Raw genomic sequence first — 26,261 nt, 5'->3', positions numbered from 1 at the left:
TAGATTCCACCCCTACACCCCCCGCCTCACAACAGCCAGGAATCTCCAATGAACTGAGAGGGTTCATGGTGCAGAATCCCAGGACAGATCTCACCCCTCCCACCCCCCATCTAAGTGCTACATTTATCATTAGCTAGAAATTCTTGGCGCGGATTGGCTGGGAAAATTTGGACTACCACACTCTGACAAGAATCTCAGACTTATAAGCATTTATGAGGATGACTCACCGCTGCTCTGTCAAAGAAAACCTAAACCCGCGGTCAAAGATGAAACCGCTTCCCTCCCCCCAGGCTACACGCAGACCCAGGGAGCCACGAAGCAAAGAGCGTTGCTTGGTGCCATCGTTGCCATGGCAGCAGTTTTGACGTAACAATTATTTTTAGTGACCTTGTTACTCGGTGGAGGGAAGATGGTAAAAGTTAAGTTATCTTCTGCAGACAGCAGTTGATGCTAAAGACAAACTGCTGGAGAAACTCAGCGGGTCAGGCAACATCTGTGGAGGGAAGTTTAGTTATTTATTTGAGATAATGCACAGTACAAGTCCTTCTGACCCCTTGACCCACACTGCTCAACAATCTCCCCCCCCCCACTCCCCGATTTAACCCTAGCCTAATCACGGGACAATTTACAAAGAGCAATTAACCCACCAACTGGTACGTCTTTGGACTGTGGGAGGAAACTGGAGCACCTGGAGGAAACCCACAAGGTCACGGGGAGAAGGTGCAAACTGCTTACAGACAGCAGGGGGAGTTGAACCCATGTCGCTGGTACTGTAAAGCGTTGTGCTGACCAATATGATAACGTGCAACCCAATGGACAATGGAAATCAACTTTCTGGGTTGAGGTCCTAAATGTCCATGTCCTTCCATGGATGCTGCCTGACCTGCTACGTTTTTCCAGTAGTTTGCATATTGCTCCAGGTTCCAGCATCTCTCGATTCTCTAGTAATTCCCCCTAGCACAGATGTAGTTATGAGCTACAGGTGGTGAAGGGAGAGAGGAACCAGTGGGCAAGAACATGGAGTCAGCTTACTGCTTATATTGAGTCTCCCCTCAGCCTCCTGCACTACGCTCCAGAGAAAACAACCCAATTCATCCAGCCTCTCCTGATAGTTTATACTCTCTAATCCAGGCAGGCAATCAATACTCTCCAAATGTCTTTTAATCATTGTCCTTGCGTCTGAATTTTACAAACATTCGTGTCAATTTAATTTAGATGCCAGCACAGTTACCTTGCAACTTAAGCCCAACAGTTGAAATACTCCTGTAACTGAATCAGGTTTCGGTCTGAGAGCTGAGGTGGGGGGGCTTCTAACTAACTTTTTATCTGATGGTAGGCATCGTCGCTAGCAGACTATCGTCAGAGGTCCCTGCGATTAGAAGCGTCTCAAAAAGAGAAAACTGGCAACTGGTGACAACGTCCAGCTTCCCCTGGAGAAGAAAATGAAAGGGTGTCATTCAGGGAAATCAATTTCGGTGGGAGAGGTCCGTCACAGGATAGAAAACACCTCTATCAATGACTCAGCCAAGCGGAGAAAAACGTCACATTTGCTGATGACAGCAAACCATGTGGGATGGGATTGGGGAGACAGTTTCTGGGGGATATGGACAAACTGAGAACATGTGGTATTAATATTGGATTCTTGCCCTCACAATCTACCTTGTCACGGCTCTGCACTGCACTTCCTGTGTAACTGTAACACTTCCTTCTGTGTTCTGTTATCGTTCTTATATTTTTAGGTAGAAGAACCCTTAGGGAAGAGTGATCATAATATGATGGAAAACACCCTAAAATTTGAGAAAGAGAATTTAAAGTCAGGTGTATCGGTATTACAGTGGATTGAAGGGAATTACAGAGACAAGAGAGAGGAGATGGCCAGAATTGATTGTAAGTGAACACTGGCAGGGATGATGGCAGAGCAGCAATGGCTGGAATTTCTGGAAGCAATTTGGAACCGTGTATATTGGAATAGGATACAGTATATACATCCCAAAGAAGAAGAGTACTCTAAAGGAAAGAGACACAACCATGCCTAACAAGAGAACTCAAAGCCAACATAAAAGCCAAAGGGAGGGTATATAATAAAGCAAAATTTAGTGGGAAGTTAGAGGATTGGGAAGCTTTTAAAAACCAACAGAAGGCAACTAAAAAAGTCATCAAGAAGGCAAAAATGGAATACAAAAGTAAACTAGCTAATAATAAAGAGGATACCAAAAGTTTCTTCAGATACATAAAGTGCAAAAGAGAGGCGAGAGTGGATATTGGACTGCTAGAAAACGATGCTGGAGAGGTAGCAATGAGGGAAAACAAAATGGTGGACAAACTGGTTAAGTATTTTGCCTCAATCTTCACGGTGAAAGGCACTAGCAGTATGATGGAAGTTCTTACTGCTGGGGGTCATGAAGTGTGTGAAGGAAGAAAGTTCTTAGGAAACTGAAAGGTCTGAAGCTGGATAAGTCACCTGGACCAGATGGTGTACACCCCAGGGTTTGGAAAGACATGGTTGAAGAGATCATGGAGGCATTAGTAATGATCTTTCAAGTTTCACTAAATTCTGGAATGGAATGGAAAATTGCAGATGTCACTCCACCCTTCAAGAAGGGAGAGAGACAGAAGAAAGGAAATTATAGACCAGTTAATCCAACATCAGTGACTGGGAGTCGATTGTTAAGGATGAGATCCCAGGGTACTTGGAGGCACATGATACAACAGGCTGTTGTCAGCACTGTTTACTCAAGGAAAAATCTTGCCTGACAAATCACACATGAGGCTGCTTAACAAGCTACAAGCCCATGGTATTACAGGAAAGATTGTAACATGGATAAAGCAGTGACTGGTTGGCAGGAGGCACAGAGTGGGAATAAAGAGAGCCTTTTCTGGCTGGCTGGCTGCCGGTGTCTAGTGGTGTTAGACAGGGGTCTGTGTTGAGACCAATTCTTTTCATGTTATATGTCAATGATTTGGATGATGGAATTGATGGCTTTGTTGCAAAGTTGGCAGGCGATATGAAGATAGGTTTTGAGGAAGTAGAGGCTACAGAAACCTTTAAACAGATTAGGAGAATGGGCAAACAAATAGCAGATGGAATACAGTGTTGGGAATTGTATGGTCATGCACTTTGGTAGAAGAAATTAAAGGGTTGTCTATTTTCTAAATAGGGAGAAAATACAAAAAAAAACTGAGGTGCAAAGAGACTTGCAAGTCCTTGTTCAGGATTCCCTAGAGTTAATTTGTAGGATGAGACTGAGGAGAAAAAGGCAAATGTAATGTTACCAGTCATTTCAAGAAGACTAGAATATAAAAGCAAGGATGGAATGTTAAAACTTTATAAAACACTGGTGAGTATTGTGAGCAGTTCTGGGCTCCCAATAAAGGATGTGCTGAAACTTGAGAGGGTTCAAAGGAAGTTCACAAAAATGATTCCAGGGTTGAATGGCTTGTCATATGAAGTGTGTTTGTTGGCTCTGGGCCTGTGTTCACTGGAATTCAGCAGAATGAGGGGTGACCTCATTGAACCCTTTTGAATGGTGAAAGGTTTTGATAGAGTGGATGTGCAGAGGATGTTCCCCATGGTGGGAGAGTCTAAGACCAGTGGACACAACCTCAGAATAGAGGGGCATCCTTTTAGAACTGAGATGAGGAGGAATTTCGTTAGCCAGAGAGTGGTGAATCTGTGGAATCCATTGCCACAGGAGGCTGTGGAGGACAATCTTTATTTATATTTAAGGCAGAGGTTGATAGATTCTTGATTGGTCAGGGCATTAAGGGTTACAGGAGATTGGGGCTGGGAGAGAAATGGATCAGCCATGATGAATTGGCGGAGCAGACTTGATGCTCCGATATCTTATGGTCTTATGGTTTTACCTTATTCTACCTCGAAGCATTGATGAGATGAAATGATCTGTATGGGCAGCATTCCAAACAAAGACTCTGACTGTTTCGTGGACATTGGACGATAATAGCCAAGTTATGGAATGGAATGAGTTTATCATTGTCACATGAACTGAGAGAAAAGTGAAAAGCTTGTCTTGCATACTGTTCATACAGATCAAATCATTACACGATTGTATCATTATACAAATCAAATCTGCAATAACAATGCAGATTAAAGTGTAACAGCTACAGAGAAGGTGCAGCGCAGGGAGACAGTAAAGTGCCAGAATAACAGGGTGAAGATTCCATCTTGTCGTACAAGGGAACCATTCAATAGCCTTAGAACAGCAGGAGATTGGTGGTACGTGCCTTTGGGCTTGTGCATCTTCTACCTGGTGATGGGAGAGTGGAGAAGAGAGAATGTCTGAGGTGGGGTGGGTAGAGTCTCAGCTGCTTCACTGAGACTGCAAGAAGTGTCAACAGAGTCTTATTATTGTCACATGCACCAAGATACAGTGAAAAGCAAAGATGAGAAAATCTGCAGTTGCTGCAAAAGTAACACACGAAATGCTGAAGGAACTTAGCAGGCCAGGTAGCATCAATGGAAAAGAGTAAACAGACAAAGTTTCGGGCCGAGATGTTTCATACCCTGAAAAGCTATTGCTTTGCATGTCGTCAAGACAGATCATGCCAACAGGACCACTAGAAAATAAGGCAGGAGAAATAATAATGGGGACAATGAGATGGCTGCTGAACTAAATGAGTATTTTGCGTCAGTCTTCATTACTACTAGCAGTATACCTGAAGTTGTAGTGTGTGAAGGAAGAGAAGTGGGTGCAGTTACTATTACAAGAGAGAAGGTGCTCAAAAAGTTGCAAGATCTAAAGGCACATAAGTCACCCGGACCAGATAAACAGCACCCTAGGGTTCCAAAACAGGTAGTGTTAGAGATTGTGGTGGCATTAGAAATGATCTTTCAAAAATCATTGGACTCTGGCATGGTGCCAGAGGACTGGAAAATTGCAAATGTCACTTCACTCTTTAAGAAAGGAGGAAGGCAGTAGAGAGGAAATTATAGACCAGTTAGCCTGACCTCAGTGGTTGGAAAGTTGGGAAGATGTTAGAGTCAATTGTTGAGGATGAGGTGATGGAGTACTTGGTGACACAGGACAAGATAGTACAAAGTCAGCATGGTCTCCTTCAGGGAAGATCCTGCCTGATGACCCTGGTGGAATTCTTTGAGTAGGATAGATAAAGGGGATGCAGTGGATGTTGCATTTTTGGACTTTCAGAAGGCCTTTGACAAGGTGCCACACATGATGCTGTTTACCAAGTTAAGAGCCCATGATATTACAGGAAAGTTACTAACTTGGTTAGAGCATTGGCGGATTGGTAGGAGGCAGCGAATGGGAATAAAAGGATCCATTTCTGGTTGGCTGCCAGTGACTAGTGGTGTTCCACAGGGGTCGGTGTTGGGACCACTTCCTTTTATGCTGTTCATCAATGATTTAGATGATGGAATAGATGGCTTTGTTGCCAAGTTTGCAGGTGATACAAAGATTGGTGGTGGGCAGGTAGTGTTGAGAAAACAGGTAGGATGCAGAAGGACTTCGACAGATTAGGAGAATCGGCAAGAAAGTGGCAAATGTTGGAAAATGCATGGTTATGCACTTTGGTAGTAGAAATAAATGTGCGGACTATCTTCTAAACAGGGAGAAAATCCAAAAATCTGAGATGCAAAGGGACTTGGGAGTCTTTGTGCAGAACACCCTGAAGGTTAACTTGCAGGTTGAGTCAGTGGTGAGGAAGGCAAGTGCAATGTTGGCATTCATTTCAAGAAGTCTAGAATACAAGAGCAAGGATGTGATGCTGAGGCTTGATAAGGCACTGGCGAGGCCTGACCTTGAGTATTGTGAACAGTTTTGGGCCCCTCATCTTAGAAAAGATGTGCTGGCATTGGAGAGGGTCCAGAGGAGGCTCAGAAGAGTGATTCCAGGAATGAAAGAGTTATCATATAAGGAATGTTTGATAGCTCTGGGTCTGTACTCACTGGAATTCAGAAGGATGAGGGGGAATCTCATTGAAACCTTTCGAATGTTGAAAGGCCTAGACAGACTAGGTGTGGAAAGGATGTTTCCCATGGTGGGAGAGTCTAGGACAAGAGGGCACAGCCTCAGGATAGAGGGGCGCCCTTTCAAAACAGAGATGCGGAGAAATTTCTTTAGCCAAAGGGTTGTGAATTTGTGGAGTTTATTGCCAAATGCAGCTGTGGAGGCCAGGCCGTTGGGTGTATTTAAGGCAGAGATTGATAGGTTCTTGATTGGACATGGCATCAAAAGTTACAGGGAGAAGGATGGGAACTGGGGTTGAGGAGGAGAAAAAAAAGAATCAGCCATGATTGAATGGCGGAGCAGACTCGATGGGCTAGATAAATTAATTCAGCTCCTATGATTTATTGTCTTATACGTAATTACATCAAGATAGGAAAAGGTCTTGAGCTATATTATATATATTTTTAGTGTGACTATATGTCTACTGCCACCTTATATGTGCTATATGTGCTTTGTGCTGTGTGTGACTGTTGGTACTGTGTTTTGCACCCTGGTCCTGGAGAAACACTGTTTCCTTTGGCTGTATTCATGGGTGTTTGTGTATGGTTGAATGAAAATTAAACTTGAACTTGAACTTGTACCTCCTGCCCAATGGTCGTAATGAGAAGAGAGCATGGCCTGGATGATGGGGGACAAACGGCAAGAATTGGTGATTCTATCGGAACATTAAGATCTCAATTAAAGATGTTGCTTGATCATGGTCTTGCTAAATTGACCTTTGACCAAGGGTGAGAAACCGCGATACAGTAACGATCGTGGGTGGAGTTACCTCAAGGATTCTCGCACAGGATCCATTTTCACAGTCCCAAATAAGAATCTAGAGGAGCAGATAAAGTGAGTGGGTCAGGGCACAGCTTGCTGGATTTTGTCTAAAGTGCAGAAAGACCGGTTTCAACTGAAGTGGGGAGTAGGGGTGGGAGGGGTGGGGTGCAGTGGCAATAATGGGTAAACAGACAGGGAGAGTTGAAATTGTTCAATGATCATACCTTTCTGTCCTGGGCTGCTGTCACAAGCAGAATTGCATCCAGGGAGAATGAGAGGGCCGTCACTGGCCCAGTGTGCTTATCCAGGACAAAGATCAGGCTCCCTCGCTTTGGATCCCACACACGGACGGTCTTATCCCAGGAACCTGAAGCCTAGGACACAATCAGAAGGGATGCATCTGGCATGGTTGGTTAAAACAACGTGGGACACATTTTCCACCCAATATTGCTTTATTTTCCTCACACCCCCTTCCCCAAAGTTCAAAGTACATTTATTACCAAGTGTGTATACATTATACAATCGTTGAGTTTCGTCTCCTCACAGACAGCCACAAAACAGAGAAGCCCCAGAAGAACCCATTAAAAAAAGACAGTCCAACACCCAGCGTGCAGAGAAAACAAACCGTGAAAATAATAAATGTAAGCAAATAGCATTCAGAGCTGAAGTTTGACAGAAGGCACGAAGCCAGAGCTGGGGCAGGCCGCAGCCTCAGTTCAGCGCAGAGCTGAGTAAACGTCATGGTTGTGCCTCAGAGCCTAAAGCCTGACAGCACAACTTTCAGATTCAAAGACAGCTTCTATTCTGCTGTTATTAAATGGACCTCTCATACCAACTAACTCATAACAACTAACTCTTAATCTCTCAAACCATGTGCTGCCCAGCTTCTAACCCTAGGGATTATTTATAGAGGGGGCATGTTAGGCCACCATTACAAGTGGTCACCTCCTTCCTCCTGGTGTTTCAAGTACTCATGAACATAGGCCATCTTTCACCCTCAATAAGCTCACCTGGACCTCTGACATCTGTACACGTTCACTCATGAGCTCTGACCTACACTACTGCCACCTACCTCTCAGTTCTCCATGGTCTCACCTCCTCTCGTCTCCAAAACTTCCTCCTGTCCTGTAACACTCTGAGGTATCAGCCCTCCTCCAAATAAACCGCCTTGTAAAAAAGAACCTAGTGGTCTAAGCAATCTTGTCTTCACACAACGCTGAATGAGTGATGGAAGGAGTTGGCTTATTATTGTCTCATGTACTGAGATACATGGAGAGCCACTGTACAGGATCAGAACAGCTGCAGAATGTCACAAATTCAGCCAGCTACACCATGGGCTACATCGCCAGCTTCCCCACCATCGAAGACATTTTCTAAAGCTGATGCCTCTAGAAAGTGACGTCCGTTATTAAGGACCCCACCACCCAGGGCAAGCCCTCCTTTCGTTGCTACCATCAAGGAGGAGATACAGGATCCTGAAGACACACACCTAACTTTTTAGAACATAGAATAGTACAGCACAGTACAGGCCCTTCGGCCCACAATGTTGTGCCGGCCCTTAAACCCTGCCCCCCATATAGGAATGGCTTCTTCCCCTCCACCATCTGATTTCTGAATGGACAATGAACCAACCCCTGAACACTAATTCACTTTTTTTTGCCTCTCTTTTTCACTATGTATTTAATTTAATTTCTAAATATTTATTATTGTAATTTACAGTTTTATGTACCAGATTGTACTTGTATTGGACTGTACTTCTACAACATATTTCATGACATATTAAACCTGATTCTATTAAGTGAAAAGCTTTTGTTTGGGTGCTGTCCAGTCAGACCACACCGTACGTAATTATACTGAGGTAGCACAAGAACAGTAGTTAGAGAGACAGTGCAGTGCAGGGACACACTTGGACTTCTTTCGCCCGTTAGTTGCTTGTCAGTCTTTGACTATTAATGTATAATTAAAGTGCCGGGGCCACAAAGAGGTAGGTTGGGACATCAAGTTTATCTTTTAGCCAGTGAGAGGTCCGTATGAGAATCTGATAACACTGAGAAAGAAGGTGCCCTTTGAGTCAGGCGGTACCTGCGATTCTGCCCAACGGGAAAGAGGAGAATGACCAGGATAGGAGGGGCTCACGATTACGTTGGCTGCTTTCCTGTGACAGTGGGAGTGCAGGTGGAGGGAAGGCTGGTTTCCAAGATGGACTGGACTGTGTTCAGAACTCGGTGCTTAAGAAACTTCTCTAGACTTATCCTAGGCCAGGCTTTTGGACATAGCACATTAACTTCATTTGGAGAGCCCTCGTGTGAAACACAGTGGGAGTTAGTTTCATACCAGGGCTCAAACTAGCCAACATTGCTTTACCTGCATTCACTTCCCAAAGTAAATCCTCCGGGGCAGGAAGTAAATTGCCTTGCTTCCCATTATAAAGAAGCATTGCAGCCCAGAATCCAGCTGGACCCTGTGACACCAGTCACTGGGCCATTGAGGGTGCTCCTGCTCCCTTCGGTCCCTACACTTAGAACATAGATCATTACAGCACCGTACAGGCTGCTCAGCCCATGCCATTGTACCGACCCTGTGACCTACTCCAAGAACAATCCAACTCCTCCCCCCCTACATCACCCTCCACTTTTCCATCATCTATCTGCCTATCTAAGAGTCTCTTAAATGCCCCTAATGTGTCCCACCACTACCCCTGGAAGGGTGTCCATTCATCCACCACCCTCGAGCGAAGAACCTACCTCTGACATTCCCTCCAATTTCCTTAACATTAAACCCCCCCCCCCCCCCCCGCCCCGTATTAGTAATTTCCACCCTGGAAAAGTCTCGGGCTGCCTCTAATCACCTTGAGCACCTCCATCAAGTCGCCTCTCATCCTCCGTCACTCCACTGAGAAAAGCCCTAGTTTCTTATCAAACCCTAGATTTGCTCACCAGCATCCCGATGCCAGAAAACGCCACACAGCTCACGTTTCTCGTATGACCTTTCAGAGTCCTTTTGCGTTTCAGACTTTGTATGTTCCACACGATGACGGTAGAATCCCAGGATCCGGTGGCCTGTGGAAAGAAAATGATGCCTTACGCCATGGTATGTAGTGGTTGATGCGAGACTATTACAGCTCAGGCAGTCAGAGCTCAGAGTTCAATTCCGGACTCCTCTGTATGTACGTCCTCCCTGTGACCGTGTGGGTTTCCTCCGGGTGCTCCAGTTTCCTCCCACAGTCCAAAGCCGTACCGGTTACTAGGCTAATTGGTCACTGTAAGTAGGCAGGGTTAAACAGCTGGGTTACTGGGCAGTGCAGCTCATTAGCCTGGGAAGGCCTGCTCAGCATTGTACTCTAAATAAAATATTGCCAGCAATAAGAACTAGACCTGGGGCTGTTTACAATAGAAGATTTGGTCAGAAGCCAGGCCACTGGTGAATGCATTTAACTATCAGATAACCAACAGTTTCATAATACCTTTTAGATTTGTCATGCATTGCCCTGACCATATATGTCTTTGAATGTGGCTTATCCAGGTTTTCAACTTTCAAGTTCAAGTTTTTTGTCATTTGACTATACATCCTTGCAAGCAAATGAAACAACGTTCCTCCGACCACAGTCCACAAAACAGATTTATTTATTTGTTGGGATACACACAGAATAGGCCCTTCGAGCTGCACTGGCCAGCAACCCCCGACTTAATCCTGGGACAACTTGCAATGACCAATTAACTGACCAGCCGGTGTGTCTTTGGACTGTGGGAGGAAACTGGAGCACCCGGAGGAAACCCACACGGTCACGGGAAGAGCGTACAAACTGCTTCCAGCAGCGGCAGGAATTGAACCCAGGTCACTGATCCCGTAAAGCACTGTGCTGCCGCTACACTACTGTCACCCAACACAGTATCACACCCAGCGCATAAACCAAAATATTACCATAAATAAGTTCATAAAATGTAATTCCTTTGTTTATTTCATCTCTTTTAATTCATTTCATTTCTTAATTCATTTGATTCTGCCCCAGGGAGAGATGAAGTGGAGATATCTAGCAAAGGGTGTTTGAAGAGTTGGGAGCGTCCTGCTCAAAAGAGACAAATTCTCTGCCCGAATCATGGTTCCTGGTTTGCCTTCTTCGGCACCGGAGAGTGGGGGTGAGGTGAGAGCTTGAAGTGGTTCCTCTGCTAACTGTGATGCTGCCACAAGCAAGTTTGTCTTCACACCATTCAAAGATCTAAAGTACATTTATTATCAAAGTGTGTCTACAGAATACAGCTTGGAGATTCTTCCTCCCGCAGGCAGCCAGAAAACAAAGAAACGCCATGAAACCCGGTCAAGGAATCATCAAACACCCAGTGCTAATAAAAAAAAAGAACTAATGGCATGAACAGCACAGCGAGAATCAAACATCAACACTGGAGACCAGCAGCATTCCGCTCGCTCAGTTCAGGGCCAGGGCACTAGCCACTGCCGGTCACGGGGCCACTCTTTGCTGAAGTGCCCCAGTCACATCGATCAAACCGCTCAAGACAGCAAAAAAAATTAGTAATCAGCTTCCAGCACTACATGCAAGCATTTACGACAAGTGTATATGATAATGAACTCAGCCTTGGCTTTGACTTTCACAGTAACCTAACTCCATGTTCCCACCAACACACACAAAATGCTGGAGAAACTCAGCAGGCCAGGCAGCGTCCAGGGAAAAGAGTAAACAGGGCGAGACCCTTCATCAGTGTGTTTGTGATACTCCGTGTTCCCACCGTTCCTCTATTCCTTCATCACCTCTCAACATCAAACACAGCTTCAATTCACAACTATCAGACACTGCAGATGCAGAGTCTCTCTGGGAACAAATAGTCAATGTTTCAGGCTGAAACCCTTCATTCGGACTCATGATGAACTGTCTTGACCCAGAACATCAACTGTTTATTCCCCTCCTGACCTGCTCAGTTCCTCCAGTATTTTTTGTTTGTTTACAGCATCTGGAGAATCCCTTGTGTTTATTCATTTTCAACTGTGCCTGAATTTCACAACTTAAGCCTCCAGTTCTCTCCCTGGCTTTCAATGCATCAGAGCCCATCTGTCTGCTCAAATTTTCAAACTCCGTTCCTGCTAAGTGATTCATTACAGATTAGCTTCGCTTGTCACAAGTACACCAAAGCATTCAATGAAAGACGTCAACGGAAAACAGTCTGAGGGTTATGCTGGGGGCAGCCCGCAAGTGTCACCACACCTCTGACTGCAATGTAGACTTTCCACAACTTACTGACGCTAACCTGGACATCCTTTGGAATGTGGGAGGAGCCAGAGCGCCCGGAGAAAACTCACAGTCACAGGGAGACTGTACGAGCGCCTTACAGACAGCTGCAGGAAGCGAAACCCAATCTTACAGCTGATGCTGTAAAGCGATTGTGTAACCGCTAGGCTAACGTGACACCCTGTTCTTTTTATCGTCCATATATGTTTGTTTTTTTTTAAACCACATTTAAAGTTCCTTGCAGCCTTGCCCACTTTAACAGGTGTTTTATTACAGTGGGCTATATACAACTGACAGCATGGTGAGTTATACCATTAAAGTAAACCAGGTTACCAAGTATTCTCCGTTCTTTGAAAAGTCACAGGCTTTGATGACGTTCCGATGTTTTGAGAAGATCTTCACAACTTGGCCCAACTGTTTAAGATAAAGAAAAACGCTTTTAATATTTTAAGTTCTTTGCTGGTTGAGGAGGAGTGAAAGACCAAGTCTACAAATATTCCTTAGACACACGAGGGACTGCAGATGCTGGAAATCTAGAGCAATATACACAATGTACTGGAGGAGCTCAGCCTGTCAGGCAGCATCTACGGATGAGAATAAGCAGTTGATGTTTTGGCCCGAGACCTTCTGTCAGGACAAATATTCCTTATACTTTTATCACATTGAGAGTGAAAGGTGAGAAGTTTAAGGGGAACAAGAGAGGAAACTTCTTTACTCAGAGAGCCTTGAGAGTGTGGAATGAGCTGCCAGTATACATGGTGGGTGTGAGTTTGATTTCAACATTTAAGAGAAGTTTAGACAGGTACATGGATGGGAGGGGTATGGAAGGCTATGGTTCAGGGGATGGGACTGGGCAGGTTAAATGGTTTGGCATGGACTTGATGGGCAGAAGGGCCTGTTTCTATGACTCTAAAAGCAAATTTACACTCTCCTCGCAAGTTGTTGGGATTGTTAAGAAGGCAAATGGTGCATTGGCCTTCTTTAGTTGGGCATTGAGTTCAAGAGCCGGGAGGTAATGCTACAGCTCTATAAAACATTGGTTAGACCACACTTGGAATATTGTGTTCCATTCTGGTTGCCTCGTTATAGGAAGGATGCAGAAATCCTTAGAGAGGGCACAGAGGAGATTTACCAGGATGCTGCTTAAATTAGAGAGCATGTCTTATGAGGATAAGTTGAGCAAGCTAGGGCTTTTCTCTTTGGAGTGAAGGAGGATCAGAGGTGACTTGATAGAGGTGTACAAGATGAGAAGCGTGGACAGCCAGAGACTTGTGCCCAAGGTGGAAATGGCTAACTTGAGAGGGTATAATATGAAGATAACTGGAGGATTGTATAGAAGGATGTCAGAGGTAGGATTTTTACAAAGAGAGTGGTGGGTGCATGAACGCACTGCCAACAGTGGTGGTAAAGGCAGATAAACTAGGGGCATCTAAGAAATTCTTAGGTAACCACAGGGGTGATAGAGTAATAGAAGGCTATGTAGTTGGGAAGGGTTAGCTTGCTCTTAAAGTAGGTTAAAAGGTCAGCACAACATTGTGGGTCAAAGGGCCTGTAGTGTTCTATGCTCTGTTCTCCCAACACTACCATACTCCCCAAGTTGCAAACCCAATTGTTTATAGTTTCAAATAAAATACAATTGAAAATACAAAACTCATAAGGAACCATCTCAACTTTCCACATAATAAATAGAACTATAACTTAATCACTCATATAAACCCTTAATGGATCAAATCAACTCTTAATTTTTGCATTCATTTCAAGAGAACCAGAATATAAAAGCAAGGATGTAATGTCGAGATTTTATAAATCACTGGTGAGGCCTCACTTGGAGTATTGTGAGCAGGTTTGGGCCCCTTATCTGGGAAAGGATGTGCTGAAACTGAGAGGGTTCAAAGGAAGTTCACAAAAATGATTCCAGGGTTGAATAGTTTGTCATATGAAGAGCACTTGATGGCTCTGGGCCTGTATTCACTGGAATTGAGAAGGATGAGAGGTGACCTCATTGAAACCCATCAAATGGTGAAAGGCCTTGATACCCTGGACGTGGCGAGGATGTGAGAGTCTAAGCCCAGAGGACACACTGCTCAGAAAAGAGGGCCATTCTTTTAGAATGGAGTGATGAATCTGTGGAATTCGTGGCGCCTCTAGGATAGAGTGTGACATAGGTATAGAATTTGGATGACATGTAATTCTTTGAAAAACTTCTATAGATGTGTGGTAGAGAGTATACTGACTGGCTGCATCACAGCCTGGTATGGAAGCACCATTGCCCTTGAACAGAAATCCTACAAAAAGTAGTGGATATGGCCCAGTCCATCAATGGTAAAGCCCTCCCCACCACCAAGTACATCTACATAGAGAATTATCGCAGTAAAGCAACATCCATCTTCAGGGACCTGCACCACCCAGGCTGTGCTCTCCTCTCACTGCTGTCATCAGGAGCCTCAGGGCCCACACCACCAGGTTCAGAAATAGTTATTACCCCTCATCAGGCTCTTGAACCAAGAGAGATAACTTCACTTGCCCCATCACTGAAATGTTCCTACAACCAAAGGACTCATTATCTCATGTTCTCAATATTCATTGCTTATTTATTTACTATTATCATTTATTTCCTTTTGTATTTGCACAGTTTGTTGTCTTCTGCACACTGGTTGAACTCCCTTGTTTATGTGGTCTTACATTGATCCTATTATGGTTTTTATTCTGTTATGGATTTATTGAGTATTCCCATAAGAATATGAATCTCAGGCTGCATATGGCGACGTATATGTACTTTGATAATAAATTTACTTTAAGCTTTGAACTTTGAACCTTCAATTAGGCCATTTAGCTCAACAAGTCTGCTGTACCATTCAATCACAGCCAATTTATTTTCCCTCTCTACATCATACTCCTGCCTTCTCCACGTAGCCTTTAGAGCACTTAATAATCAAGAAACTTATCAAGCTCTGCTTTAAATATACCCAATGACTTGGCCACCACAACTGACTGTGGCAATGAATTCTACAGATTTACCACCATTAAGATGAAGAAATTCTTCCTTATCTCTGTACTAAAGAAACGTCCTTGCACTCTGAGGCTGTGCCCTCTGGTCCTAGACCCCCTCCCCCTCCCCCACTTTTGTAACATCCTCTCCACATCCACTCTATCCAGGTCTTTTAAAATTCAATTGGTTTCAGAGATCCCCCACCATCTCATTCTGTTAAACTTTAGCGCCCTCTAGTGTGGATTGCTGGAGTCAATTCAAGCTCTATTACTTTTTTGTACTGTAAAGTAACTATGTGGAGAAGAGGAATAGTGTAGGACTGAAAACAAAGGAATAAAACCATCAGGCATTCATTCCACAACATTTCACTGCCACAGGAGGTGAAGTGCTGTATATAACAACAGAAATGACCTCTTTAACAGGGGTGCAGAAAATCCACGTTCCCATATATTTGATTTGAAACCTGTTAAAGGTTTTCTGGCAAAACGTGGATGAACTCTGTCATGGACCGTCCCAAGCCCAGCTGTGGGAGGAGGAGGGTTGGGTATGGGTCAAGCAATCCTATCCTGTAAAAACGCAGAGGTACGGAAACGCCAACAGAAGCTTCAAAGACGAAACCTTGGTGAGCTGCTGTCAGCTGCCCATGCCGCAGGAGGGGAGATGGGCTTAACCCAGACAGTCATAAGTCAAACAATAAAGTACCCATTCACCACACAAGTGCAAGAAAGGCATTGCTGCTGTAACTTGCATACTTATCATCAAACTGAAGTTCAGAAAATAACCAGGTCCTTCTTAATTTTGACAATCAAAGAAACTGCAGGTGGTAGATAGCTGAAACACCAGAACTCCTCATTATCGATGGAAAGAGAGACAGGGTTAAGATTTCAGTTCAAACCCCCTTTAATGGACCAGTCACTGAGATCTGACAAAGGTTCTACAGCCTGAAAAATTAATTTTGTTTCTCTTTTTGTACGCGCTGCCTGACTTGCTGACTGGTTTCCTGCATTTCTGCTTTTGTTATTCGTAAATTTTAAACAGGTCAAATTAAAGGTGTCGAAATTCATTGCAGAATCACAAGGTTTCAACATATTTTCTGGTGCTCAGTTTAACTGATAAGCATCCTGAGCTATAAATCCCAATATCTGCCAGTTTTCAGAAACAGGTTTACTATCACTGGCATGTGTCGGGCAATTTGTTGTTTTTGCAGCAGCAGTACATTGCAATTCATAATATTAAACATTGTAGATTACAGTAAATATATATATAGTAAATTAATAAAGTTAAATTAAGTTAGTAGTGCAAAAAGAGAGAAAAAGAAGTAATTAGGAAGTGTTCATGGTTCATTGTCCTTTCAGAAATCTGATGATGAAGGGGGAAAGTATCTGTTTCTGAACCGTTGAGTGTGTGTCCTGAGCCTCCTCCCTGATGGTAGCATTGAGAAGAGGGTGATGGGGTTCCTTAATGATAGACGTCACCTTTTTAAGGCATCGCTCCTCGAAGGCATCCCTGATGATGGAGCTGACTGACTTCACGACTTCCTGCATCTTATTCCAATCCTGTGCCGTGGCCCCCCCACCCCTCCATTACCTGACGGTGATGCAGCCAGTTAGAATGCTCGCCATGGTAAATCTGTAGAAAATTTGTGATTGTCTTTGGTGACACACCAAATCTTCTTGAACTCCTAATTAAGTGCAGCCGCTGTCGTGCCTTCTTTTGGTGGCCCCAATAAGAACACTCCTGGTACTTGGAAAGGGTCTATGTCAAAATTCAAAATTTATTATCAAAGTATGTATATGTTGCCAAATACTATCCTACCCTGAGATTCATTTTCTTGTAGGCATTCACAGCAGAACAAACAAATACTATAGAATCTATGAAAACTACACACAAACACTGACAAACAACCAATGCGCACAAGACAAACTGTACAAATACAAAAAAAAACAATCAACATACAAATAAATAAATGGATGAATGATTAAATAAATAACACTGAGAACATGAGGTGTAGAGTCCTTGAAAGTGAGTCTATAGGATGTGGGCTCAGTGATTAGTTCAATGCTGTGGTCAGTGTAGTTATAGTAACTGTTACTTTAACTCCTGTTTAACTCTTTCCAGTTAACTGCTGAGATTGAGTTTTAAAGGAAAATATAAGGTTTAACTCAAGGAATAATATCCCATCAGCTGTCATGTCCCAGCGAAAAATTAGACCGTTTGGTTTCTGATCTGACAAAGGGTCTTGGCCCAAAATGTCAACTGTTCATTCCCCTCCATAGATGCTGCCTGACCTGCTGAGTTCCTCCAGCACTTTGTGTGTGTTCGTCTGGACTTTCAGCACTGGAGGAATCTCTTGTGTTCACGATATCTGACCTGCAGCAAATTCTTCTGCAGGCCAGGAGGGCACCAATTTTACATGCCCAGATGACGGGGCAGGGAGTGGGGTGGAGGCAGGAGGTGGTGACTGCAATGACGGGAAGTGTGATCAAAATGAGGAGGCGCACAGCTAACCTGCAGATCCCACAGAACAGCTTTATTGTCGTAACTTCCAGAGGCGAGAAGCTTCGAATCCTTGCTGAAGCAGATGGTCTCCACGCTCTTAGTGTGCACTAGGAATGAGAATAGGGGAGTTTATTGGCCTGGTCAGAGAGTAATAGAACATAGAACACTACAGGCCCTTCGGCCCATGATGTTGTGCTGACCTTTTAACCCACCCTAAGATCAATCTAACCCTTCCCTCCTACATAACTCTCCATTTTTTTCTATCACCCATGTACCTATCCAGGAATCTCTTAAATGTCCCTAATATACCTTATTCTCCTACCACCCCGGGCAGGCATCACTCTGCGTTAAGAACGCACCTCTGACATCTCCCTCTCTACATTCCTCCAACCACCTTAAAATTAAGTCCCCTCACATTATTAGCCAATTTGGCCCTGGGGAAAGAAGTCTCTGGTTATCACCCAATCTAACCCTCATCCTCTTGTTCACCTCTATCAAATCACTCTCATCCTCCTCCAACACAAAAAGAAAAGCCTCAGCTTGCTCACCCTGTCTTAATAGAACATCGTGTCTAATCCAGGCAGATTCCTGGTAACTCTCCTCTATCGGACACTGCCTGAATTGGACAGAATGTTTCCTAGGAAGCGATTGTCTACTTGCCTTGCATTTTATACACAATTAACTAACTAAACATGAATGTTAAGCCAGAAGCCTGTAATTCCAATGTGATTCCAATGTAATTCCAATTACATTTAACCAGAATCTGGACTGTTGATAGCCACGGAAACCTGTATCTGATTTTGGTTTAAAATTACGTCTGACTTCTTGAAGTGTGAATATCTTCACTGAGCACAGCCTCTGGATTCACTTCCAAAGACTTTACAACTCAATTGTCTGCTTATCTACTTGTTTGTTTGTTTATTTATCATTATTAGTTTTATTTATTTATTTTATTGTGATGCAACATGACCCTTCGAGCCATGCAGCCCAGCAACCCCGATTTAACCCTCGCCTAATCACGGGACAATTCACAATGACCAATTAACCCACCAACCAGTACGTCTTAGGAATGTGGGAGGAAACCAGAGCACCCGGAGGAAACCCATGCTGTCACAGGGAGAATGTACGAGCTCCTCTCAGGCAGTTGAAACCCTGGCCACTGGTACCTTAAAGCATTATTTGTGTATTTGCACAAATTGTCAGTATTTCTGAGTACAGTAGTTTTTCATTGGTTCTATTGTACTTCTTTGTTCTACTGTGAATGCCTGCAAGAAAATGAATCTCGGGTACTAGTTGGTGACACATGCATACTTTGATAATAAATTTACTTTGAACTCTGAACTTAAAGGGGCAAAGGATATGAAACAACTCACAGGTCAGTCAGCATCTATGGAGATGAGTAAACAATTGACGTTTCGGGCCAAGGACAGGAAAGGAAGGGGGAAGATACCAGAATAAAAAAAGGTGGGGGGAGGGGAAGGGGAACAGGTGAAGCCAGGTGGGTGGGGAAGGTAAAGGGCTGGAGAGGAGAGTGGACCATAGGAGAAAGGGAAAGATGAGGGGCACGAGGGGGAGGTGACAGGCAGTTGAGAGGCCAGAGTGAGGAACAGAAGAAAAGGGAGAGAGAGGGGAAAAGGATACAGAGACAAGGAAGCTATGCTAATCCCTTATGATTAGGCCCCAGCTAAATTATCACATCCTGTTCCGGGCTCTGAGCCGAGAGAGAGGATGAGGTTTGACGTGCTCGCCTACCTTGGAGAACGTGCAGACAATGAGCCTTTACTGTGTCCCACACCCTGACCGTACAATCGGCCGACCCACTGGCGAAGAGGGTGGAGTCAGCAGAGAAAACACAAACCTTCACTGGGCCTGTTGGAGCAGAAACAGCGTTGATAGCACTGGCTATGGTTTCATTTTTTGCAGCCTCGCTCTGCTATCCAACGTAGGAGTTTAAATAATCGGTTACAACCGCAGACGCAGAATCAGGACCCCAATCTCACAACAAAGCAACAGCAAATGAAAGAATCAGCCCTTCTCACCCCCCAGTGGCTCCAATTTGCTTCCAATGGCTTCTGGCGTTCGTGCAACCTGACGGGTTCTAGTTTGGTTCCTGCTTTAGCAGAATTGGAAGCCCACAGGATGGTATGGGAGGACCAGAGGCAGCACGATGGAGCAACTCTTCACCATTGGGTTAATAAATCCATAAGGCACAAGAGTAGAATTGGGCCATTCAGCCCATCAAAATCTGCTCCTCCATTCCATCACAGCTGATTTATTATTCATTCTGCTGCCCTTAACCTTTGATGCCCTTACTAATCAAGAACCTGTCATTTCTGTTTTAAATATACCCAATGACTTGGCCTCCACGGCCATCTGTGGCTAGAACACTGGAATCGGGCCAGCACAACGCAGAACTGAGAATTATAATTGAGTATTAAACCATTGAGAAACAAGCAAGGGCAGGTACACCCAGACGGAAAATAACCTGAACACATAAAATATGTTCAGCAAAGTACCTGACTTGACAGCTCATTTGGTTGCGCTAATTTTAGGAGCATTTGATGGTTCTGGGCCTGTATTCACTAGAATTCAGAGGGAAACCTATCAAATGGTGAAAGGCCTCGATAGAGTGGATGTGGAGAGAATGTTTCCTATAGTGGAAGAATCTAAGACCAGGGTACTCAGCATCAGAATAGAGGGACATCCATTTAGAACAGAGATGAGAAGGAATTTCTTTAGCCAAAGGGTGATGAATCTGTGGAATTCATTGCCACAGACGGCTGTGGAGGCCAAGTCACTGGGTACATATAAAGTGGAAATTGATAGATTCTTGATTAGTCAGGGCCTGAAGGGATATGGGGAGAAGGCAGGAGATTGGAGCTGAGAGGAATATGGATCAGCCATGATGAAATGGCGGAGCAGATTCGATGGACTGAATGGCCTAATTCTGCTCCTGTATCTTGTGACCTTATGATCTAAAATTAGCGCAACCAAATGAGCTGTCAACTCGTAAACATGCAAGGAAGGTCAACAAGGTGATGAAATCTGTTACCTTTGTGCCCTTTTGCTTTAACTTGACATTTTCCACTTCCAATGTCCCAGACACAAACGTTACCATCATTGGAACCGGTTATTAGGAGGTGCCCACTGTGAGAGGTGGAGCAGTGATTCACCTGGACAAAACAAAGCAAGTCATCGCAGGCTCTGGATTTCCAACTGTTAATGAAAATACTGGAAATACTTTTTGTTAATCAAAAAGACAAAGTCTGAATTTGAAGGCCTGATATCTACGAGTCTGACAGTCCAGGGCCAAGGACTGGAGGTCTGGAGGTGGCCTGTCCTGGAGTTGGAGGCGTGTGTTTCTCCTCTCCTATCAGATTCCTTTGCTTCAGCCTTTTACCTTTCCCACCTATCACCTCCCATCTTACACTCCTTCCCCTCCCCCACCCTCACTCTGGCTTCGCCCCCTTCCTTCCAGACCTGACCAGGGGTCTCGGGCAAAACATCGACCGTTTATTCATTTCAATATCACTTCCACCAGCATTTGCTGTGTGTTCCATCCATCCACTCTGGGAAAAGAAAATGTTCCTCAGACTGTGAAGGTTTCTACCCCACTATTCTAACGGCTTGCTAAAGAGACGGCACCATAACGAGGCATAACGCTTTACAGCACCAGTGATCGGGGTTCAATTCCTGCCGCTGTCTGTAAAAGGGTTTGTCTGATCTCCCTGTCACCATGTGGCCTTCCTCAGGGTTCCTCCCACACCACAGGTTAGTGTTAGTGAGTTGTGTTAGTGTTAGCATTAGTGTTAGTAAATTGTGTTTGTGTTAGTGTTAGTGAGTTGTGTTAGCATTAGTGTTAGTGAGTTGTGTTAGTGTTAGTAAATTGTGTTTGTGTTAGTGTTAGTAAATTGTGTTAGTGCTAGCTACCGTTAGTACTAGTGTTAGTAAGTTGTGGGCATGCTAGCAAGGCAACACTTGCACTGAGTTGGTCATTGAAGCAAACGATGCATTTCACTGAATGTTTCGATGTTTTGATGTACTTGTGGCTAATAAAGCGAACCATTAAAGAAAGGGAGGTATGTCCTTTTACTTCATTTAGAGATGCAGCACACAACAGACCCTTCTGGCCCAACAAGCCAAGCCACCCAGCATCCCACCTATTCAACCCCAGCCTAATCTTATAGGCACCAGTTTGTGTCTTGGAAGGTTTCCAGGGCGCAGGATTGGGCAGGGTTGTATGGGAGACCAGCAGTTTCCCAAGCTGCAGGCCTTCTCCTCTCCACGCCACCGATGTTGTCCAAGGGAAGGGCACTAGGACCCAAGCAGCTTGGCACCGGTGTCGTCGCAGAGCAATGTGTTGTTAAGTGCCTTGCTCAAGGACACAACACGCTGCCTCAGCTGAGGCTTGAACCAGTGACCTTCAGATCACTAGACCAATGCCTTATCCTCTAGGCCATGTGCCAACACAAGCCTAATCATGGGTCAATTTACATTGACCAATTAACCTACCAACAGTACGTTCTTGGACTGTGGGAGGAAACTTACACGGTTCATGAGTAGTACGTACAAACTGCTTAAAGACCACTCTGGAACTGAACTTCGAACTCTGATGCCCCTACACAAATGTTAAGCCCTTTATTCACACCTGTCATTTCATGTGTCCTCTTAGCCTTGTCTAATCAGATCCGGTCTAGCCCAGTCACTTCCAGCCCTGGTAACTTCCTCTGAAATCTCCTCAACAACCTCTCCATTGTTCTCCCAACAACGAAGCTCTTCAGACTTCACTACCTTTAGACTTCAACCGTGTTTGATACAGTTCCACTATTGCCTCCCTGTTCTGGACCGAGGTATTGAAGGAGTCTGAATAATAAATTTAGGAATGGTGCTAAACAAGTCTAAGTTTCACACTTCATTCCATTTTGTGTGAGTGTTACTCTGGATTCCCAGCATTTGCAGAATCTCTTGTGTTCTGCATTTTAGTTGGGAGCTCAGCTGGAGATTGTTCTGTGTTGCCGATTTGCTGCATTTAAGGTTTACCAGGTTTACTAAACTTCATTTGGCATTGTCTGGGAGGGAGGAAGACAAATGGATTACCATGAGGGGAAGTGAGGTAGTCTTCCTTGACACAAGCCATTGTTGAGATTTGCAAATCACTCCTCTGAAGGAAGTTCTAAATTGAAAAGGTGGATGAAATTGATGAAAATTAACTTGTGGGATTCTGGAGGAACAGCACAAAAGCTACAAAGGGGGTTTGACAATGTAGATAATGAACGCATTGGAGAACCTACAAGCAGAAGGTGTGGCTTCAGAATAAGAGTCATTGCTTAAGGTGGAAATGAGGAAGACTGTCTTCTCTCAGAGGGCTGCGACTTTTCCAGATGCTCAGTGGAGAGTCTCCTAACTGGTTGTGTCACAGACTGGTACGGAACATCGACGGCCAGGAAGGGAAAAGACTACAGAAGGTGGTGGATACAGCCCAGTCCATCACAGGCAAAGCCCTCCCCACCAGTAAGTGAATGTACATGAAGTGCTGCCGCAAGAAATCAATATCCATCATCAAACACCCCACCATCCAGGCCATGTTCACTTCTCACTACTACCATCAGGCAGGAAGTACAGGAGCCTCATGTCCCACACCACCAGCTTCAGCAACAGTTATTACCCACAACCATCAAGCATCCTACCATCCAGGCCACGTTCTCTCTCAGTACTACCATCAGGCAGGAGGTACAGGAGCCTCAGGTCCCACACCACCAGGTTCAGGAGTAGTTATTACCCCTTAACCATCAGTCTCCTTATTGAATGGTGAGGTAGGCTCAATTCAACTCAACTCCTTTTCCTGCTTATGTTCTAATGTTCCATTAAATTGGCCTACTTTCAAAGAGGCACAATGTGTCTATCGAGCATTCTCCCCCAGTGCTGAAAGGATCCATTCCAGTTTCAGCATAAAGGATTCAGAAATGGGGCCAACTGGTACCTTTAATGATTCAAACTCCTGCTTTCCCAAAACACGTTCATCAGTTACCACAGCAACACACACACAAAAAGCTGGAGGAACTCGGCAAATCAAGCAGCATCAAAGGTGAGGAATAAACAAAGTTTTGAGCTGAGACTCTTTTCTCCTAACAGATTCCTTCTTCTTCAGCCCTTTACCTTTTCCATCTCTCGCCTCCCAGCTTCTTACTTCATTCTCCCCTCCCTCACCCACCCACCTCCCCACCTCACCTGGTCTCACCTATCACCTGCCAGCTTGTACTCTTTCCCCTCTCCCCCCCCCCACCACCTTCTCATTCTAGCTTCTGCCCCTTTCCTTTCCAGTCGTGAAGAAGGTTCTTGGGCTGAAACATCGGCTGTGCGTTCCCCTTCATAGACGCTGCCTGGCCTGCTGCGTCCCTCCGGCGTTTTGTGTGTGTTACATCTGCAGAATCTCCTGTGATCAGGCGTCAAGTTATCCCCTCAGCACTCCTGACACCATCTTACGCGGAACCAGAGAACAGGGTTTCAGCTGGCCATCTGCAATAAATCGGAAATTATCCACGGTCCGAGGTTAACACACCCTTTGCTGCCTACCACTGCATGTGTGGGAAATCGTTTTGCTGAGATCTCGGTGAAGTAGGAGGCCAGTGACTTCCACATGGTCGGCTGGCTCTTTCCCTACCACTCTGTAGTTTCACCGCAGGCAGTCAAGCAGTGGCAGAGTTTGTCAGGTGCGTTGCTGCTGTAGAGCACGGGGTCGTTGGGACGGTGATTCCAAGCAGCTTCGGTTGCTACTCTGAACCTACTGGCTAAGAGAAAAAGGAGATTCATTTCTATTCTAATTAAATATATTTACTGGTTTGCCTTCTTCCCAGTATAATATTGATGCAATTATAGAAAAGGCTCGCCAGTGGCTATATTTTAATAGGATTTTAAGGAGATCTGGTATGTCACCAAAGACTCCAGCAAATCTCTACAGGTGTATTGTGGAGACCATTCTGACTTACCGTTCGTCCGTCTGAAAGCTCCACTGCACAGGATCGGGAAAACCTGCAGAAAGTTATAAACTCAGCCAGCTCCACCATTAGCACAAGCCTCCCCCCACCCTCAAGGACACCTTTGAAAGGTGACGCTTCATCTTTTAGGACCCCATCACACAGGAAATACCCTCTTCTCACTACTACAGTCAGAGAGCAGGGACGGGACCCTGAAGGCACACACTCAATGTTTCAGGTAACAGCTTCATCCCTACTGCCATCAGATTTCCGAATGGACGATGAACCCATGCACACTACCTCATTTTTATCTCTTTTTGTGCTACCGATTTGATTTTATATATTTCTTACTGTAATTTATAGTATACAGTACTTTATGTATTGCACTGTACTGCTGTTGTAAAATAACGAAGTTCATGTTATACATCGATGTTAAGAAACCTGATTCCGATTGTGATTAATAGTCTGCTGTTCTGGTTGCTACATTATAGGACTGATGCAGAAGATGTTGGGATGTTATGTTGAAGTTGTAGAAGATGTTGTTGAGTCCTAATCTGGAGCATTGTGTGCAGGTTCTGGTCACCTACCTACAGGCAAGATATCAATAAGATTGAAAGAGTACAGAGAAAATTTACAAGGATGCTGGTGGGACTTGAGTTATAAGGAAAGGTTAAATAGGACTTTATTCCCTTGAGCACAGGAGAATGAGGAGAGATTTCAAGTCAAGTCAAGTCACTTTATTGTCATTTCGACCATAACTGCTGGTACAGTGCATAGTAAAAATGAGACAACATTTTTCAGGACCATGGTGTTACATGACACAGTACAAAAACTAGACTGAACTACATAGAAAACAACACCGAGAAAGCTACACTGGACTAGAGAGGGTTACAAAGTTATGAGGGCTGTAGATTGGGTAAATGCAAGCAAGTTTTTTTCCACAGAGGATGGGTGAGATTAGAACGAGATGTCATGGGTTAAGGGTGAAAGCTGAAATATTTAAGGAGAACCTGGGGAGGAACTTTTTCATTCAGGGGGTAGTGAGAGTGTGGAATGAGCTGCCAGTGGAAGTGCTGGATGTGGGTTCAATTGCAACATTTAAGAGAAGTTTGGATAAATACATAGATCGGAGGGATATGGAGGACTATGGTCCAGGTGCAGTTCAACAGAGCTAATAACAGCTTGGCATGGACTAGATGGGCCGAAGGGCCTCTTTTGTGCTGTAGTGCTCTGTGACTATAATTCTTTGGTGAAGACACTAGATATTTTCTGCCCAATAACGTTTTACCTTGACGTACATCACCTCTTGCTGCAGCTATCAGGAGGATGCTAGGGGATGATAGAATCCTGTAGAACCGTATCCCAAAGTCTCTGCTTCTGGAACTGAAGGATAGAAGGTTTGCATTTATATCAAATATTTTGCAACCTCTAGACATGCCAAAACATTGTTAGAATAATGAAGTACTCTCTTACCCCTTCTCTCCTCATCCGTCCACCACCTCCCTCTGGTAACCCTCCTCCTATGTTGGCAGCAGAGTGTGTGCTGACAGCCTCCATCACATCCCTAGGTTGTGTTGGCTATTAATCAAATGATTATGTATGTTTTGACTTAAGTGTTATAAATAAATGAAACTGAATCTTTCTCCCATGGACTGCTCTCCTCTCCTATCAGATTCCTTCTTTTTTCAGACCTTTACCACCTATCACCTCCAGTTTCTCTCTTCATCCTCACCCATCTTGCCCCTACCTGCTCTCACCTATCACCTGCCAGCTTGTATTTCTTCCCTTCCCCTCTTACTCTGGCTTCTGCTCCC

General features: G+C 44.5%; 1 protein-coding gene across 1 annotated transcript; it reads right to left on the bottom strand.

The window, feature by feature from the left end:
* Positions 1–597: 597 nt before the first annotated feature.
* Positions 598–25,797, bottom strand: LOC132377494 (WD repeat-containing protein 38-like). The gene is made up of 11 exons (XM_059943771.1): positions 25,736–25,797; positions 24,460–24,502; positions 24,047–24,261; positions 20,526–20,646; positions 19,226–19,342; positions 17,483–17,580; positions 12,319–12,399; positions 9,683–9,805; positions 6,971–7,120; positions 6,754–6,801; positions 598–1,430 (listed from the first exon to the last, which is right to left on the bottom strand). The coding sequence occupies exons 3-11, from the start codon at positions 24,110–24,112 to the stop codon at positions 1,323–1,325; spliced, it is 912 nt and encodes a 303-aa protein (XP_059799754.1). The 5' UTR covers positions 24,113–24,261; positions 24,460–24,502; positions 25,736–25,797; the 3' UTR covers positions 598–1,322.
* Positions 25,798–26,261: the final 464 nt, after the last annotated feature.

Source organism: Hypanus sabinus, chromosome 18 (assembly GCF_030144855.1).
Source record: "Hypanus sabinus isolate sHypSab1 chromosome 18, sHypSab1.hap1, whole genome shotgun sequence".
Taxonomy (NCBI): domain Eukaryota; kingdom Metazoa; phylum Chordata; class Chondrichthyes; order Myliobatiformes; family Dasyatidae; genus Hypanus; species Hypanus sabinus.
This window is presented reverse-complemented; position numbering and strand designations above follow the sequence as displayed.

Bases quoted from the DNA above. Each gene is read 5' to 3' on its own strand.
- LOC132377494 (XM_059943771.1), bottom strand. From the start codon at position 24,112: ATGTGGAAGTCACTGGCCTCCTACTTCACCGAGATCTCAGCAAAACGA. The intron at 17,581-19,225 runs GTAGGCGAGCAC...TCTCATTCCTAG, and splicing joins TTGTCTGCACGTTCTCCAAG to TGCACACTAAGAGCGTGGAG. The intron at 7,121-9,682 runs GTGAGCAAATCT...ATTGTGTCCTAG, and splicing joins TTTCTGGCATCGGGATGCTG to GCTTCAGGTTCCTGGGATAA.